Below are 19,290 nucleotides of genomic sequence, written 5' to 3' on the forward strand. Positions count from 1 at the left end.
AGCAAATATTCTTCAGAATCACCATGATTAACACAATTCACTGCTCTAGAGAATGAATGTTTTATATTTTCAATTTGTTACACAAGAGTAGAAAAGGAGAGGTCTTATTATAAATGTGGTAGCTGTCATATTGCCTGCATATCTGGGGTGGGGAGACTCTCTTGAACCACTCCTGAAGTGATAAGAAGGTGTGCAAATTATGGGGTTTGTTGTGTTCCAGTAGGCATATGCGAATATGCGTATGTAACATAAATAAAGATGTCACTTTGGACTAGTGGGACTGTCAGATATTTTCTTCTAGGTTGGACACCAAGGGACAATGAGAGATTATCCCAGCTTTAGCGCATCAGTGGATGCTGAAGCGATTCATAAGGCAATCAGAGGAATTGGTGAGTGATGCTTTACAATTCCTTTTTTAACGTTGAAGCACATCAGAAAGCTAAAGCTAAAAGTGCATGGGTTCAGGTTGCCCAAGTGGCCTTACTCAATTAGAGAAGTTATAAGGTACTTTAAAAAAATTGTGAAATAATGCGGCAAAGTATAGGGAACCCAGTTTTCTTATATCTTAATATTTGCCATGTTTACTTAATATTAAACACTACCACGACCATCACTGCTACCAACAATCATCATCATCGTCATCATCACCATAAATCATTATAGATACAGTCCCTGACGATTCTGCCTGGATCTCATTCCCACCTCATTCCCTAGAGATAAACAGCATTCTAAATTAGAATTTATTCCCACGAAACTTGTAATTCTGTACTCCATAGGTACGTACCTATTGTTGTGCATGGGCACAAACAGTATAAATTGAAACCCTACCTTATGTTTTCTTCTGCAACTTGTTTTTTTTTTGTCCCTTAACATTATGCTTTTGAGATTTACCCATGTTGATATGTTTAGCTCTAGTTCATTAATTTTTAACTGCAGAATAGTTTATTATTACATCGTAAGATGGGAATAGTGAGTGAACACTTAAGTTGCCTACAGTTCTTTTCTATTACAACATAAAAGTATCGCATTGAATAGTCATGCTCATGTCTTGTTGTGCACATTTGCTAGCACCTCTCTAGAATATAATGGTTGAAATGTCTGGGTTGAAGGTAATGTTCATCTCCAGATTAACTAGAAATTTTGCCAAACTGCTCTCTCAAATAGTATTCCTGCCAGCAATATATGAGACTTCCTCTTTCTCCGTATTCTCATCAGTACTTGCGGCAGTCATCCTATTCAGTTTTTCCAATTGAGTGGATCTAAAATTGTACCTCATTCTGTATGTTTCCTTCCTCCTCCCCATCCCCCATTATTGATGCAGTTAAGCATCCCCTCTTGTTTATTTTCTTCTTTTTCCATGAATTACACCTCCATATCTTTTATCCATTTTTCAGTTGGGTTGTCTTCTTTGTGCTTGGCAAGAAAAAATTTTTACTTTTTAATTTAAAATTTATTTTATAAAATAAATTCTGGATACAAAACTTTTTTAAAAAATTACAAGCTATGAAAATACCTTCTCCAAGAATGTAATTTTCTTTCTTTTTTTTTTTTTTTTTGCGATATGCGGGCCTCTCACTGTTGTGGCCTCTCACGTTGCGGAGCACAGGCTCCGGACGCGCAGGCTCAGCGGCCATGGCTCACGGGCCCAGCCGCTCCGTGGCATGTGGGATCTTCCTGGACCGGGGCATGAACCCGTGTCCCCTGCATCGGCAGGTGGACTCTCAACCACTGCGCCACCAGGGAAGACCTGTAATTTTCTTTTAATATTGGCTACAGTAACTTTTATCGCATAGAAGTTTTAAATTTTAGTGAAATTAAGTTTACCAATATTTTTTGTAATGATTTGTACTTATTGTGTCTTTTCTATGATGAGCTCATAAAGATATCCTCCTGTATTTTCTCCCCAAAATTTTACAATCTTATTTTTCCCACTGAGATCTTTAATCTGCCTGGAATTAATGTTTGTGAATGGCATTTAAATCTAATTTTATTTTATCTCAAATGGCTATGTAATTGTCCCAGTGCAACCCATTGAAGAGTTCATCCTTGCCACACTGATTTGTAATGCCACTGCTCTCCTATAAGTTTTGCTATTTTTCTGCTCTCTGTTACATTCCATTGGTCTGTTTGCCTCTCACTGTCTCAATATAACATTGTCATAATTACTATTATGACTATTACATAATTATTATTATTTTATAATGACATTTAGTGTCTAGTAAGGCAAGAGATTTTCTTGGCTTTGCCCTGTCCTATGAATTTGAGGGTCAGTTTGTAAAGTTCCATGAATTATACTATTAAGGTTCATAATAGTAATTATACTATTACTATCAGTGTAATATTATTGTATTTCTGCCTGTTTAGGTTTTTTTTATTGCTATTTTTTTTTTTTTTTTTTTTTTTTTTTTTTTTTTTTTTTTTTTTTTTTTTTGCGTTACACGGGCCTCTCGTTTGTGGCCTCTCCCGTTGCGGAGCACAGGCTCCGGACGCGCAGGCCTCAGCGGCCATGGCTCACGGGCCCGGCCGCTCTGCGGCATGTGGGATCTTCCCGGACCGGGTCACGAACCCATGTCCCCTGCATCGGCAGGCAGACTCTCAACCACTGCGCCACCAGGGAAGACCAATTGCTATTTTTAAATGAAAGTTATTTCTTTCTCTATCTCTTTGATTGCCCATTTAAACACAGGGTTGAATAGACTTTTCCATGAAGTTAATGTCAATTTGAATGAATTAATGGTCTTTAAATTCTATCGCTTGTCTTTCTTCCTTAACCTTATGTTTCTTCACTAATTTACACATGTTGATTGGCAGGCCCGCTTTGAGAAGGAGGCTTTTGTTTGTAAGCACTACTCCCAACACCAAAACCAGGCGTCATGGTGGCATTTGCCTTAGGGACGTGTCAGATCCAGCCTCTGAACCATGAGACATCTTGGTTTAATTTCTGGTCTTGAGCATGTAGCACGTGCAGAAATAAGAGAGGAGAAATTGCCTGGCGTACAACCTACATGTAACTGTGGGTAGTTAGTTATGTCTGGAGTCTAGTGGCAAAGGGTATAGAGATGCAGAGAAGGGGGTAGGAAATTAGAATATGAGGTGGGAGCTAGGTCCTAATTAACTGGTGCATAAGCTAAGGGGCTTAAACTTCATCCCGGAAGGTTACGGAGAATCATTAGAATTTCAAAAAAGGAACTGACATTGATCTGATGCATTAAAAAATTCACTTAGAAAAAAAAAATTTACTTAGGCAGTAATACAGTATAAATTATAAGGGGTCAAAGTTAGGAGGCTATTGAAGTTTCTAGGTAAAATATGATGAGTGCTCAGTTGCAGAGAAGAGGACAAATCAAGAGATGCAGGTGATTGTTACAATGTAAAAGTAAGGAAAAGAAAGGAGTATAACTCCCAGGATCTTTGTTGGATGACTGCATCTTATAGTGGTGTCATTGGTGAGGGAACATAGGATGAAAGACAAGTTAGAAGAAAACAGAAGAATCCACCCTGGAGCAGCTGAGTTTGAGATACTTGTAGTTGGAGGTGTCTAGTCGTGCACCAACTCAGATACCTTTATAGGTCCAAGTTGATAATCAGACTCACAGGGCACAGTGAGGGTTAATCTAACTCTATTTACTTAACTATGCAGAAGAATACAAGACCAAAGACCCCGTGGGGCAACATCTGTCACTAGGAGTCCCAGCAGCTAATCAAGTACACCGTTTCTTTTGCCCCGTCATTCATGTAGTACCACTGCCGTGGGTGTAAGGTGTGTGTGGGTCACCTCAACACAGGGAAGTTGAGCCTTGAATTCCAATGGATCTTTTATACCATTCTAGTCATGCAGGCCCAAGACAGAAGCCAACTCACAGCCCCCAACCCAGGGGCAGTCCTCTACCACAAAGGAGCAGACACAACTCACATTATCTTAATACTATAATTACCAAAAGAATAGTGACCTGGAGGTTGTTTTCAGGCAGGCCAGCATCAGCCCTTTACTTGTACTCACAACAGGTGGTTAAGTATATGGGTCTGAAATGCCTGAAAGAGGTATGGACCACTGATAGAAATAGATGTTTTGGATTAAGAGATTTGGGTTCAGATTCTTGCTGTGCCACTTAAAAGCTGCCAGACTTTGGCAAGTGAGGTACGTTTTCTAAATGTTAGTGTCTTTATCTTTAGAGCAGCTTAATCATACCTACTGCCCAGGGCCCTGTGAATATTAACTATGACAATGAATAAAAGGTGCCTAGTATGTGGTAGGTTCTTGATAAATGTCAGTTCCTTTTTTTTCTAGAGGAACAAAAATGACTTTTTATATCAAATATGGAGATAGAAAGATAAAAGGTGATAAGACAGTAACTGAACCTCAGAAGGATGAAAAAACCTACTTCCAAGGCACTATGTTCTTTGTGCCGCTTCTCTGTCTGATATACGGACAGGAATATTTGGGCAATGATGGTTTTCTTCCCCCTAAACTATCCAAATAAAGTTAATTTTCTTTTCCGAAAGCCAAGCAATCAAAGAAATAAAGATGCCAACCTGGTAAGACCTGGAAATTAAAAATTAAAATGCCTTCCTCTCTGCATTTGTTTCAGACCCTTAATCATTTTTCTTTTGTTCACAACAGATATTAAGCATATTTGAGTGGATGGTGAATACAATGATTTTCGTTTCATTTAGGAACCGATGAGAAAACACTCATTAGCATTCTGACTGAGAGGTCGAATGCACAGCGGCAGCTGATTGCTAAGGAATATCAAGCAGCATATGGAAGGGTAAGATTTCATTAACATAACAGGCAGTAAAGGGCTAATCACTAATGGATCAAGGCTGCTCCCATGTGATTATGCCCACGGATCTTTTGTTTCAGGCCAAGTGTAACAGAAAGTCCCCTATGTATCTGGTCAACAGCCTGGAATAGGAGTCCTGGTCTTTTTCCCTTAACTGTCTGAGTGGTCTTGGACATGTTATTTGATCTTTCTGGGCCTCAGTTATCTTCACCTGTTGAATAAGGAGAGTTGCCTTGGATCAGCGGCTATAAACCGGGAAGGATTTTGCTTCCCAGGGGATATTTGACAATGTCTCCAGACATTTTGATTGTCACGACTGGTGGGAGAGGGGTGGATGTTTCTGGTGTCTCGTGGGCAGAGGTCAGGGCTGCTGCTGAACATCCTACAGTGCACAAGACAGTCGCCCACAATAAAGAATTATCTGATCAATTACCTGATAAATCCTGTCTTAGGTGATCTTTAATTTCTCTTCCGACTTTAATATGTTTATGTAACTATAGACTTTTTTTTTTAATTTGTTCGGCAGATGAATATTTCTTCAATACCAGAAACTATGCAAGAACTATTCAAGAACATTTTGTGTGTCTTTTCCAAGCAGTTTATTTGTTCAATAATAAACTACTGTGTGTCAGGAGTGGGGTACTACTCTATGTCAGGAGATATTCTAGACATTGGAGATTCACTGGAATAAAAAGCAGAGCCTCCTCTCTTTAATGGACCTAACATTCTATTAGAAAAATAATAAATATATAAATAAAACAAATTCAGATATTGGTAGGTGCTATGAAAGTATTAAAATGGATGATATGCTAGAGAATGACTGGTGAATGGCTCCTTTAGATCATGGGGTGAAGAAACGTCAGTGACAGGTTGTTACCTTACTCTCAATGAAGACTAAACAATACTCAGGCTTCTGCTCTGCTTGATCTGGGGAAGAGCATTTCAGACAGAATGTCCAGCAAATGCAAAAGCCCTGAGGCCAAAACAAGCTGGGAGTGCTTAAGAAACAGGAAGAGTTCTAATATGGCAGGAGTATAGACAGTAAAGGGTGACAGAAGGAAGAGAGGAGGTTCAAGAGAGGCTTAGAACATGCCGGACCTTGGGGTCTTGGTGCAGAGTCTAGATTTTATTCTAAGAACAATAGGGAACAATTGGAGGTTTGTAAGAAAGGAAATACTATCACCTAATTTATATTTTTTGAAGATTATTTTAGCTTCTGTGGCTGATGAACTGTGTAGGGGAAAGGGTGGAAACACAAACCAGTCAGGCTCTCGGCTCCAGAACTGAGAGTGTGTAGTGACCACCCAAGGCAGCTGAGGCATCGTCTGTCAGTGTTCTCCGAGCCCCTGGGCTCCATTAAGACACCCTTCTCTGTGTTCCCTTTATTAGATACTTAACATATTATGTGGAAATTTAACTCTGACTGTTGATATTTTTCTCATTAGGGAGTAATGTCCTAGGGGTAAGGACTGTGTCTGACTCACCAATTAAGTGCCTAACAGAGCAGGCGCCCCGTAAACTTTTGTCAACTTAACTGAATTGCCAAGCTTCTGGGCAAGGCAGCCTACTCATGTACAGGGATTGTGAGTGATCCACTGGCCTTACAGGATTTCCAAAATATGGAGGAAGGATGGAGCTGAAGGGTGACAACCATGTCTCACAGTGGGACAGAATGAGAGCATGTGAAGTAAGATTCAGTTGGAAAGTCTTGGGTTGAGGACAGATGGGGGTGGAATTTAGCATTTGGAGAGGAAACACCCCATGATGACCACAGTGGCTCCGCTCCATCCCATTTGTTTTGGCAGGAGCATGCCCCCGCTGGGCCCCCAAGTGTCATGGAAGATGTTGGTCTGTACCCACATTGTCATAGCAGTCTGGGAGGCTTCCAGCCTCTGTTTCAGGGCTGAAAATAATCAAGAGCAGGAAATATAATTGTTCAATAACACTCCTTTGGATGTTAAAAATGGAAACCATGTTACCTGCCTTCAAGCAGGGGAGATGGCCCGTACTTATGTAATGTATGAAAACACTGCTGAAAGACAGCATCAATAAGTAAGGTCCCCCTATTACCACATTTTGGGTTTCCCCTGTTGTTGTTGCCAGAAAACTGCTTTTGATGCCTCCTAGTTCCATGCTCTTACCAGAGGCAAATGACCAAGCACTGTCTTCCCTCCCCTTTTCCCTTCAAAACTCTTTGGCAGTTACCGAGAAGCAAGGCTAGATTAGAGCACCTCCCAGTGAAGCTGGGTGTGAATTACAGGGTTCCTCCTCCCCTTCCTCTTCCCTCACCCCAACCCAAGCATTGAGAGCATCAAGGGCCTGGGAAATGCATTTTAATACACAGTTCCTATCTGTGGCCCTCAGAGAACCTTCTTCCCTGGCTTCCCTTCAGAAAACCGTCTATAAAACAGAACATTTTGGAAGTGATCGTAAAATGCAGACGAATATCCATAGAAATATTTTCACCATTTCTGTTTGTCTCCCGTGGATGGGCATGTTTTTGTCTGAATTCATACACTCGTGTTCGTCTTTCACTAGGTGACTTTGGAGGAAGAGAAAGGAGAAGTATTTCATACTTTTCTCTTCGGGTTTTTTAATTGTAGGAACTGAAAGATGACTTGAAGGGTGATCTCTCTGGCCACTTCAAGTGTCTCATGGTGGCCCTCGTGACCCCACCGGCAGTGTTTGATGCGAAACAGCTGAAGAAATCCATGAAGGTATGAGACCTACACAAGCTGTTTCTGCCCAGCACTTGATTATCAGAAAGAGTGACTTTCTTCTGGTGCACACCTGAGATATGGGTGTAAAGGTGATGGATTTGGAGATTCTGTGCTCTCCAATTAGTAGAACAGCCCTGAAATGGGAAGCGGTTGTGGAACCTTAAGCCCACATGTTCCTGGCCTGAAAGGATATGGTCAGAGCCTAATTTTGTTTGTGTTTTTTGACCTGAGGTGTCAAATTCTTTATTTTGTTGTTATTGAGTCAATGGCACCATCATTGACCCCATTGTTTAGGTCAAAAGCCTAGAACTATCCTTGATCCCTTGCCTTCTCTCACACTTCAGAGCTCCCAAATCTATCAACAAGCCCATTACCTCCACTCCATAATCCATCAAAAATGTGTGCATGTCCCTCCTTCCAGATCCATTGCTTTCATTCTCCTTCAACCACTATCATCTCTTGACTGGACCATGTCAATATCCCCGGAACTGGTCCCTTTGCCTCTATTTTTGCCCTCCTCAAATCCATTCACCACAGAATAGCCAAAATTATTTGTATAAAGTTACTTTTAGAATCAGATGATACTGTTCACCTGTATAAAGCTCCAGTCGTTTTGACTACTGAACATCCAAACTCCTTATCATGACCTTCATCACCCAACAGAGTCTGGCTCCTGTCTATCTCTACGGCTTTTTAAAATTCTATCTGTATCAGTCAGGCTTCCCCAGAGAAGCAGAACCAGTAGGCAGGAGGTATAGAGTAAGAGACTGATTGCAAGGAATTGGTTACACGATTATCCAGCTTGCTAGGCAAATCTGAAATCTGTAGGGCAGGCTGTTAGGAAGGGCAGGCTGGAACTCTTAGCACAAGCTGGAGCTCCTGCCCACAGGTAGAATTTCTGCTTTTTCAGAGAAACCTCAGCTCTGCTCTTCGTTAAGGCTTTTTGACTGAATTAGGCTCACGTAGAATATCTAAGGTACTCACCCTTACTTAAAGTCAATTGATAATGGACTTTAGCTACAAAATACTTTCAGAGAAACACTGGATTACTGTTTGATTGAATAACTGAGGACTGTAGCCTGGCCAGATTGACACATAAAGCTAATCATCACACCCTCTCCTCCACTGCCGGCCACCCCGATTCAGTGCTGTAGCTGTACTGGCCTTCTCGCTGCTCCTTGGACATTCTCAGCTTATTCCTATCTTGAGGTCTTTATATGTGACGTTCTTTCCCTCAGGAATGAATTTTCTTCCAGATATTTTCTATTATTTCACTCAGTTTAATTTTTTAAATTGCTATCTATTACTATCTAAAATTATCTTGTTAATTTTTTGGTATGTTACATATTGATATTTTACGTATTTGGTGTTTTGTTGATTTACGTTTTTTTTTTTTTCAATCCAATTAAAAGGCAAACCTCCATCATATCAGGGAACCTCATCACTCGAGGAACCTCCTCTCTTCCTAGAGGAAAGCCTGCAATGAGATAGGTGCTCAACGTAATTGTTGACAGGAAGGAGGGAAAGGAAGGAGTCCAGGTCTGAAGCAAGGCTCTGCCTTCCCATCAGAGTTATTTTCTTTTCTGTGGAAGAGGTGTGGGCACCCAAGAAGCAGACGGCAAGATGGAATTAAATGTACAAGAGATTTATTGGGGGAAATCCTTGTGAAGGATAAAGAAGAGACAGAGCAGCATAGGGGGGGTGAAACTTCTGACTGCAATACAGGTCTGACACCTGTGAAAGGAGAGAGGGACAGAAGGAGGCTCAGATCGGAAGAACCTCGGTCTGAAGTGCTGCTGTAAGAAAGCCACGGCAAGCTGATGGGGAGCCCCTGAGCAAAGTGTGCCCTTTGGAGGGTCCTACATGGGGCAGGAATGGCCCAGCTCCAGTTCCCCTTCCATGCGCAGTCATGGCTGAGAGCAGCCTGGAGAGAGCATGACCTTAGTGTGAGCTGTGTGACAGAACCAAAGGTGTGGCAGTTGGAGGCTGCCAACTAACTACATTCTTGGCAGCATATTCTCTAGACGTGAAATCTCAGCAGTGCTGCCACATGGGGGACAGTTTAGCAGGTGAAATGGTAAGAGTTAGATTCGCCAGCAAGGATTAGAAATGTTTCCCTTCTATGTAAAAGAATTCCAAAGGAAGCAACCCAGAGCTGGGTATCATGGAACCATCATTATCAGAACTTCAGTCTTGAGGTTCTGCCATCTTCAGCCTGTAGATTCCGCTTCTTGGCTAGATGGCAGCTCAGCATCCAGCCATTATATCTTTATTGCAGTCAACTGGAAAGAGTAAGAGACAAAGACGTGTTCATCCTTTTTCTTTAAGGACTCTCTGAAATTGTGCGTGATGCTTCACATATATTCCATCGATCAGAATTTAGTTATATGGATAAACCTAGCTCTAAGGGAAGCTGAAAAATACGGTCTTTATTTGCTTAGCTTTGTGCTAAGTTAAAAAATGGGGGTTCTATGACTAATCAAGGAAGATAAAAGAGATACTGGATCTTCGCAGTTTTGCCCTAAACCTAAAACTGCTCTAAAATAAATCAGGGAAAAAAATAATAATAATAAAATAAAATAAATCAGGAGCTTGGGATTAACATACACACATTACAATATAAAGATAGATAACCAGCAAGGACCCGCTCTATAACACAGGGAACTCTACTCAACAATCTGTGATAACCTATATGAGAAAAGAATCTGATAAAGAATGAATATATGTTTATGTATAACTGAATCACTTTGCTGTACACCTGAAACTAACACAACGTTGTAAATCAGCTATACGCCAATAAAATTTTAAAAAAGAAGAACAACCAAAAAACCCAAAAAAGGTTTATTTAAAAATAAGTAACTTAACAGGCTTCCCTGGTGGCGCAGTGGTTGAGAGTCCGCCTGCCGATTCAGGGGACACAGGTTCATGCCCCGGTCTGGGAAGATCCCACATGCCGTGGAGCGGCAGTGCCCGTGAGCCATGGCCGCTGGGCCTGCGCGTCGGGAGCCTGTGCTCCGCAACGGGAGAGCCCACAACAGTGAGAGGCCCGCGTACCGCAAAAAAAAAAAAAGTAACTAAATAACTAAATAAATAAATAATTTGAAAAGGAGAGCTATTGAAGGGAACTAGGAATCTGTCACAGAGGGACAGAATTCAGCCTCTTTTCTTATGCTACTTTGGCCTTATTTGGTCAAGTCCTAATGTAAATGGCTTCTGTTGAAGTCTCAGTGTGATTCAGTGACCTCAGTATAAACCAAGACTCAGGAAACACTAGTCCCCAAACCAACTAGGCTCATGACATACATTACTGAGGCTTTAAAAATCTCCCTGAATGAAGAGGACGATCCATGCTGACCAACCAGGTGCATTGGTACAAGTATGGTCTCATTCAAAAGAATTGCAGAGCCCTTTCTAAATACAATGACATATGCAAATGCTCACTTTTGGTACGGAATGACATAGGCTTTCCCTTTATACTATTTCTTCCTGGAATTATTCAAAGGAGTTTAACACTAGAGTAGGACATTTTCTTTAGAAGCTTAATATTGGTTAACTTCAGATGATTCATGTTATTTTAGTACTAAAATAGATGGAAAATTAGAAAACTACTTTAGAGCAATAGAGGACCTTACGTTGATTGACTAAAAACTGTTCTTTTCGCCTGTAGAAAACAAGATGTTAAGACCGCAATGCATGAAACTAGGTTTTTTTTAAAGTGTTCTAAAAATAGATTTCCTTTTTCTTCTTAGGGCACGGGAACAAATGAAGATGCACTGATTGAAATCTTAACCACCAGGACAAGCAGGCAGATGAAGGAGATTGGCCAAGCCTACTATACAGGTGATCTTATTTTCTGCCCACCTTTACCCCTGTTCACACCTATAGGAGCCAATGCTGCTTTTCCCAGAAACCCACCAATCTTTCTTCACAAGTGGTTTTGAGGGAAGCAAGACTGTAAAAAGGAAGACACATTCTAAAATGGGCTAAGGACTGTGGATTTTTGAAGAAAATTTTAATATGATCTGAGCTGGCAACTGCTACAGAACAATGGCATTAATGCTTTGCATTTGTAACATTACAGCTATAGTGGATTTCTCTCTCAGCAATCACTGCTTAATTGAATCAACCATTTTCATCAATGTAAGACACTCAAATCATTGTATATTCATATTATGTGTTAAAAACCGCTCATGATTTTTGGTGTGGGAAATTAGATGAACCATTTAGAGGATGTGCTGAGCATGTAGCTTCAGTATAATTAGCTAAAGCCCTAATAGTCTGTTAGCTGTGTAAAAAGTAGAAAGCCCCTGCAATGCAATTCTGACACTAACAACTCACGGTTAGGGCGACTTCACAGGTTAAGGGCACAGTCCCCACAAAACTACTCTGACTTCAGATACCAGCCACAAGCTCAGGCGTTCCCAGGCCCTATGTGCTTCTGACCAAATGGCGACAGATTCTTACTACCCCCTCAGGTTCAATAACTCACTAGAGTGGCTCCCAGAACTCAAGCAAGCTCTATACTTACAATTATGGTTTTCTATAAAGAATGTAAATCAAGACTGGTGGAGTGACGAGATGCATAGGGAAAAGTCTGGGAGGGTCCTGCCATGTCTTCAGGGTGCATCCCCCTCACAGCCCAGCCATGTCTGACTGCCAACCAGGGAAGCTCACTTGATCCGTGGTGTCCAGGATTTTTAGTGGGGTTTTATTACACAGGCATGATTGACTCCATCACTGGCCATGTGACTGAACTCCATCTTTAGTCCCCTCCTCCCGCTAGATGTCAGGCTGATATCATGTAGCTTAAAGCCTTAACCCTTTAGTCGCATTGGTTGGTCTTTCTGGTGTGACCAAGCTCCATCCGGAGTCATCTTGTTAGCATAAACTCAGGTGTGGTTCAGGGGACCCTCCACGAATAACAATGAAATTCTTATTATTGGGGAAATTGTAAGTATTTAGAAGTTACCTCCCAGGAGTAAGGGACAAAGACCAGCCCAATTCTTATTAAACAACCGCTCCCTGTCACCACCTCCAAGTATCTTAAGGGAGCCATGGTTTCTATGTTTTTGTATCAGGGTGGTCAGCTGTGTATTAGGAAACTTCTGCGGTAGGAAAGGTACAAAAAATGGATATACCGGCCCCCAGTGGGTGTTAAAGAGGTTACTTTGAGAAATTTCCATTAGAAGTTAAATACCTCAATGATAGGTAAGTGTTTTATTGTTGGTATGCCAATGAGGTCTAGTCAGAAAAACAGAAATGCACTAGGTATTTTAACAGAGCGAATTTAATGTAGAGAATTGCTTAAGTACCTTTTTGGAGGACTGAAAAAGCAAAACGGAAACACAGCTCAGAGGTATAATCCTCAAGGCTGGGACGACAAAGGAAGAGATTGGGATTTTCAGACACTAGAAGCTCAGAGGAGGGCATGTTTCTGGTGTTGGGACTTCAGCGGCTCAGAGGAGAGGCCCTAGGAATTGGAGTTCAGATCTCTGTGAAGGGGAAGGGCCTCCATCTAGCTGGAGCTAGTACCTCCAGGGGCATGTAAACAGGTGACTTGATCTAGGAGCCTGGAGCCAACTGCTGCTGTCAGGGTGAGAGCCTGTCACTGGGTTGACACTGATGTGAATCACAAGCCAGTAATAGTGTGTCCTTCCTTCCTCTTCCTGCCTTTCATCTCATCTCCCTCTGCTCTCCCCATTGGTGGAAACTGACAGGGAGGTGGAGGATGGGGGATAAAAGAGAAATGTTATTTGCAGAGTCCCAACCCCAGCTCCACAAAGCAAGGTATAGAAGGGCAAATTGGGGGTAGATGAGATAATTGCTTAATAATGGGCACAAATGGGTACATTGTAGGTGTTTAACATATTTGGTTCCCTCAGTTCAACAAGATGTACATGTAAAAAAAATCATCAGATCCAGGGGCTCTACCCCCAGATGCTATGTTACTTCCTTGTGTTTCTTAGAAGAGTTACCACTCCATGAGTTGACTGGCCCCAAGATTCTCCCTGGAGTTCAGCATTTATGTACAAACAACCCTAGGATGTAAGCTCTAGGAAGGGGGCGATTTTTGTCTGTTTTGCTCACTGCTGTATCTCCAGTGCCCAGAACAGTGGGGGATAAATTCAAATATTCGTTGAATGAATATCCTTAAGATTGAGACCTGGGATCTTAAGAGCCAAGTGAATGTCTTAGCATTTAGGACTGTTGTTTTGCAAATACGACAAGTGGTCATTGTTCAAAGTTACCAGATGCTCTGGTATCTGTGTGAGTTAAGTTCTCTAAGGCTACAAGGAATTGAACTGCATCTAGGTTCCCTTGGTAAGTAGGGATTCATGATACACAAGAAGTAAAAGAAAGAAATAGTCTCAATCAGGTATAGCCAAGCTGTACAGAGATTCAGGACACAGCTAGGGACCCAGCTGTCTAGTCACTCCCTCAGCATCAGACATCCATTGCTCCCTGTGCACATTTTCATCCTAGTAACTCTTTGCCCTGCCTTCCTGCCTCTACTGTTCTTGACACCACCAAGAAACTTCTCTTCCCTTACCACATGACGTTTGTCTACTCAAGGTTTCTATTTGCCCATGGTTTCTGGCTGTTATTCTTGACTTGTGTTTTGTGCCTTATTTCTGGGGGCCTTTCCACTTCTTTGTTACTCTTTTTAAAAAATTCTGTACATCTCACTCCCTAAGAGAAGATTCAATGGGCTCAGAAAGGCACTGTCTAGTAGAGAGCCTTCTTTTGGGCAAAAGTTACAGTCAGATGCCAGCCCTGGTGCAGTCAACTGTAGCAAGAGTGATGGCATCATGTAATGTGCAGTGGTGACCCATGCATTAGAAATCCATCAGAGGACCTATCAACTTGGCTCTCATAAAAGGACCAGGCATACTGAGTGGCTCACACACTACAATGATACAATAGCACCTAAATGAATAGAGAGCTAAATTCTGAACTCTTTCCAGTATTCTGAAGTTAATGGTGCATGAGAGAACATTGAATCAGGATCAAGAACTCTAAGTTCAGCTTCTGCACTATTAAAACATTGTATCTGTTTTTCTGTACCCTATTGTGTCTCAAAATGCATAAGGTAGTTTTCAACTTGCATCAAAATAATTTTCATATTTTTAGTCTGGTTTCCTGCAAAATACCTGGGGTAGAGCAGAGGCGTGGGAGGCTGTGTGAGACTCATGTAGATAATTCTAAAATTATGAAATACTTCCCCAAATTCTAACAATTGAGAGCTTCATTTTTTTGGCTTGATTTTTTTTTTTTTTTTTTTTTTTTTTTGCGGTACGCGGGCTTCTCACTGCTGTGGCCTCTCCCGTTGCGGAGCACAGGCTCCGGACGCGCAGGCTCAGCGGCCATGGCTCACGGGCCCAGCCGCTCCGCGGCATGTGGGATCTTCCCGGACCGGGGCACGAACCCGTGTCCCCTGCATCGGCAGGCGGACTCTCAACCACTGCGCCACCAGGGAAGCCCTTGGCTTGATATTTTTAAATTAAAAACTTTTTTTCATAGAGTGAAGGAAGGAGAGATGTAACAATAATGTGACTATTAGGGAAAGTGATGCCTACTAAATGTTATTACTTAGATAAATAATCTGTCTTTATAGTGGATTTTGTTTACTTGAATTGCTCTGGAAAATTATAGATTTCATAAAAAGCGACTTATTAAAATCACGCTGGAAGAATTTCTCTCTCAGCACAGTTCTTGCTATTAGATAATCTCACATCACTTTCTATAGTCGTCTTTTACTGATTTGAAAGGACAAGCATTCATATGACTAATTTTATAGCGGTCTTGAGGATGATGCAGGTGGAGTTCAAATAGCTACCTGGTGTCAGCTGCATCCAGGTATACAGTGGCTCGAAGAGAATCACTGCTCCATGGGTGGAGCAGAACAGAGGTTTAAAATTCAGTGGACACTGCACATCACAGGCTATGCAAAAGGAGCTACAACTATTCGGTACTAAAAATATGCGAACACACAGTTGGCATTTGTTATGGGGAAACAGTATGTTTTTGGGAAGCTTTCTTACTTTTGAGAGCTATGAAATAATACGTTCTAACTGTATGCATTAAGGTTAGGGTTAGAGTCAATAAAACAGAAAAATAACGGTGGTTTACATAAGATAAACATTTATTTATCTCATATGTAGAAGCAGTCTGGAGATAGACGATTCTAGGACTGGCATGACAGCGCCTCAAAATTTTCAGGAACCCAGGCCCCTTCCTGCTTATATTTATGCCATCGCTCAGATATAGTCCTGCATAGACCAAGATGGCTGCCCAAGCGCCAAGGATCCATCTACACACCAGGCAGTAGGATGGAGTAAGGGACTAAGATTGGCATGAGCCATCATTAAGGAGATTTCCCGGCAATGTCGCGTAGGTCTGCCTACGTTTCATTGCCAAGAGGAGAGCTCAGAATGTGGTCTTTACGCTGTGTGCATTATATCTTGCTTAAGGCCAGGGTTCAATTCCTATGGAAGGCGGACGTAATAGAAATTGGAAGGCAAACTAACAGCTTGCCCATCCTAGCTTTCTCACTATACCTTCCTTAGTGCCTTTGTCAGATAAAATGAACCATGATTTGATCCAGAATGGCAGCTGTTTCTGTTCTTTTGCATCTGTCACACCACACACTGCGGTAATAGTTACAAGAAGAATGTATCCGTATCAGAAGAGCACTAAAAGATTTTTTAAAAAAAGAAGCAACAAGATTTAATTTATCAGGTACTCATTCCTTGCCAGTGTTGACATTTTAAGCTTTTCTGTGTTTTATAATAATATTTTTTAGTTCATCAAGGCTTAATTTCATTCTTATCTGGTTTCAGTGTATAAGAAGAGTCTTGGAGATGAAATTAGTTCTGAAACATCTGGTGACTTCCGGAAAGCTCTGTTGACTTTGGCAGATGTAAGGTTTTATTTTTTACTTTTTAAGTCCCCAATAAGCTGCATGGTCAATAATAGTTTTTAGGGTGTTTGAAAATAACCAAAGTGAGACGATGAGATTGCAGTTTTCCTTATGAAATGATTTGTTCATCTTACATTTACATTTTGCCCCCACGCAGTATAATATTTAACCACCCTCATAAAGGTACAACATAGGGATGTAACCAAAAAATCTTGTTTTGGTCAGTATATGAATTAAATGTATTTTGATCAGGTTTCATAATACATTAGAAAATGTTCTGCACATTCATCTGGAAGGAAAATAATTGTTCATTTCCATTTTGTCTCCATTTTTAAGAACATGTTGATTTTGTTCTGGACTTGAAAGAATATATATTTCTTTTGGTAGCACTTAAATTAAGTAGGAAGCACGATACAGATGAATAATCTTCAGAGATGGGTATATCAGTCTCAGGATTAAAAAAATGTGGCTTGCTGGAACTTCACCCTTGCCCCCTTTGGAAGAGCTGCTAAACCATTCATCACCATGTGACCAAATGAGACCACACCTTGCCGTCTCTTTTTAGGAGGGTCTTGGTTTTATAAAAAAGGTGGTGAGGTCAAGGATGAGATAGAGTCATAGGTGTGTGTAAGAGAGAAAATGATTTAAGCCCTATCTCAACAGCGTCTTGCAGCTGATTTACACAGCCCTTAATGTGTGAGAAAATCCCAACAACCATCCCAGCCTGAGGGTTGAAGCAGCACTTGCCAAAGTAAGGCATTATGCCACTAAGGAACAGTTTATCCTAATTATGGTTTCAGTGGTTTCCAATGGTGACAACCTTATGACGTTTGAACCTACAAACCCAAACTGATGAGGTATCGCTGCAAACATACGATCCCACAGGTCTGTATTCACAAGTGCAGATCTGCTTGTGTGCACGTGAGGACACACGCCCACAGAAGGCAGTGGAGAGCAAGGCTCCTGGGCAGGGTTTCCGAATAAGACCTGGAGTCTGCTGCTCCTCTGCTGCCTGCTAGCTTGATATGCTGAGACGAGTTACCTTAAGTCAAGCCTCAAAGCCTTCATTTCACATCTGTTCAATTAAAGTAGTAACAGTACCAGACTCAGAGCGTGTTGAGAAGATTAAGGGAGAAAGAGTGTGAAATACTTAGCACAGAGAAAGTTATCACTGCATCAGTACGTGGTGGTGCTGGCTTGTTGTAATTAATACCAGTGATCATCAGCGTTTTTATTATTGGAGCAGAGTGAATGATGAAAGGAGAACAAGAAGGCGGCAAACTAGGGATGACTAGTTAGAGCAGAGTAGTAGCAGCACTGAAAGAAACCGAGAAAAGAAGTCATGCAAAAATCAGGCAGCCCGGGGCTTCCCTGGTGGCGCAGGGGTTAAGAATCTGCCTGCTGGTGCAGGGGACATGGGTTCGAACCCTGGTTTGGGAGGATCCCGCGTGCCGCGGAACAACTAAGCCCATGCGCCGCAACGACTGCGCCTGTGCTCTAGAGCCCATGAGCCACAACTACTGAAGCCCGCGTGCCACAGCTACTGAAGCCCGCGTGCCTAGAGCCCGTGCTCCGCAACAAGAGAAGCCACCACAGTGAGAAGCCCGCGCACCGCAAGGAAGAGTAGCCCCTGCTCGCCGCACCTAGAGAAAGCCCGCACGCAGCAATGAACACCCAACACAGCCAAAAATAAATAAATTAAATAAATAAATTAAAAAAGAAAAAAAAAAAGTAGTTTTAAAAAAATTCAGGCAGGCATACAAAGACCTAATATTTGCAAATAGGGACAAACGCATTTTCAAAATTTTTATTTATTATTTATTTATTTATATTGAAGTATAGTTGCTCTACAATATTGTATGTTACAGGTGTACAGTATAGTGATTCACACTATTTAAAGGTTATACTCTATTTATAGTTATCATAAAATATTGGCTATATTCCCTGTGTTGTACAGTATATCCTTAGAGCGTGTTTTATACCTGAGAGTTTGTACCTCTGACTCCCCTACTTCTATAATGCCCCTGCCCCCTTCCCTCTCCCTACCGGTAACCACTAGTTTGGAACAAATGCATTTTTAAAGTATTATAGCCAAATGTTTCATTCACCTATAATTTGCAAAATAATTCAGGCAATCTTCTTTTCCTTCTCCGTCTCCCATCTTGCTATAATGTGCTGAATTGTTTGTGTACAAGCACACGCACTTAGCCACAGAGCCTTCAACAGTAGAGTTAGTGGGGAATCTTTGAAGTTTTGGTTTATTTTAATAGACTTTATTTTTTAGAGCAGTTTTAGATTTGCAGAAAAATGCAGCAGAAACTACAGAGAGCTCCCATATGCCCCTCCCCCTCCCCCCTCCCCCCGTCACAGTGAGCCCTGTTGTTAACATCTGCACTAGTGTGGTACATTGGTTATAGCTGATGAATGAATTAGATGATGAATGAATGATAAAAGAATTAGATGATGAATTAGATGATGAATGAATGAACTGACACATTATTATTAACTAAAGTCCATAGTTTACATTAGGATTCACTCCTCGTGTTATACATTCTATGGGTTTTGACCAATGTGTAATATCTTGTGTCCACCATTACACTGTCATACAGAATGGTTTTACTGCCCTAAAAATCATCTGTGCTCCAGCTCTTCATCCCTCTGTTTCTCCCTCTGAACGCCTGGTAACCAGTGATCTCTTTATCTCTATAGTTTTGCCTTTTCCAGACTGTCCTATAGTTGGAATCATACAGTATGCAGGCTTTTCAGACGGCCTCTCTTCATGGCTTGATAACTCATTTCCTTTTTATCACCGAGTACTATTGCATTGTATGGATATGCCACAGTTTATTCACCTGTTGAAGGGCAG

General features: G+C 41.4%; 1 protein-coding gene across 8 annotated transcripts in view; it reads left to right on the top strand.

Moving 5' to 3' along the window:
* The window catches only part of ANXA3 (annexin A3), a 54,663-nt gene that overhangs the window by 21,809 nt on the left and 13,564 nt on the right, over positions 1-19,290 (top strand). For 6 of the 8 annotated variants that reach the window (XM_032633609.1, XM_032633607.1, XM_032633608.1 and 3 more), the window contains 5 exons: positions 302-389; positions 4,675-4,769; positions 7,388-7,501; positions 11,254-11,344; positions 16,345-16,424. In XM_032633609.1, coding sequence (XP_032489500.1) covers positions 302-389; positions 4,675-4,769; positions 7,388-7,501; positions 11,254-11,344; positions 16,345-16,424 — 468 coding nt within the window. Of the gene's footprint in view, positions 1-301; positions 390-4,674; positions 4,770-5,310; positions 6,472-7,387; positions 7,502-11,253; positions 11,345-16,344; positions 16,425-19,290 lie in introns of all 8 variants that reach the window. The other 2 variants (XM_032633611.1, XM_032633610.1) reach the window with 2 other exon arrangements.

Source organism: Phocoena sinus, chromosome 5 (assembly GCF_008692025.1).
Source record: "Phocoena sinus isolate mPhoSin1 chromosome 5, mPhoSin1.pri, whole genome shotgun sequence".
Classification (NCBI taxonomy): domain Eukaryota; kingdom Metazoa; phylum Chordata; class Mammalia; order Artiodactyla; family Phocoenidae; genus Phocoena; species Phocoena sinus.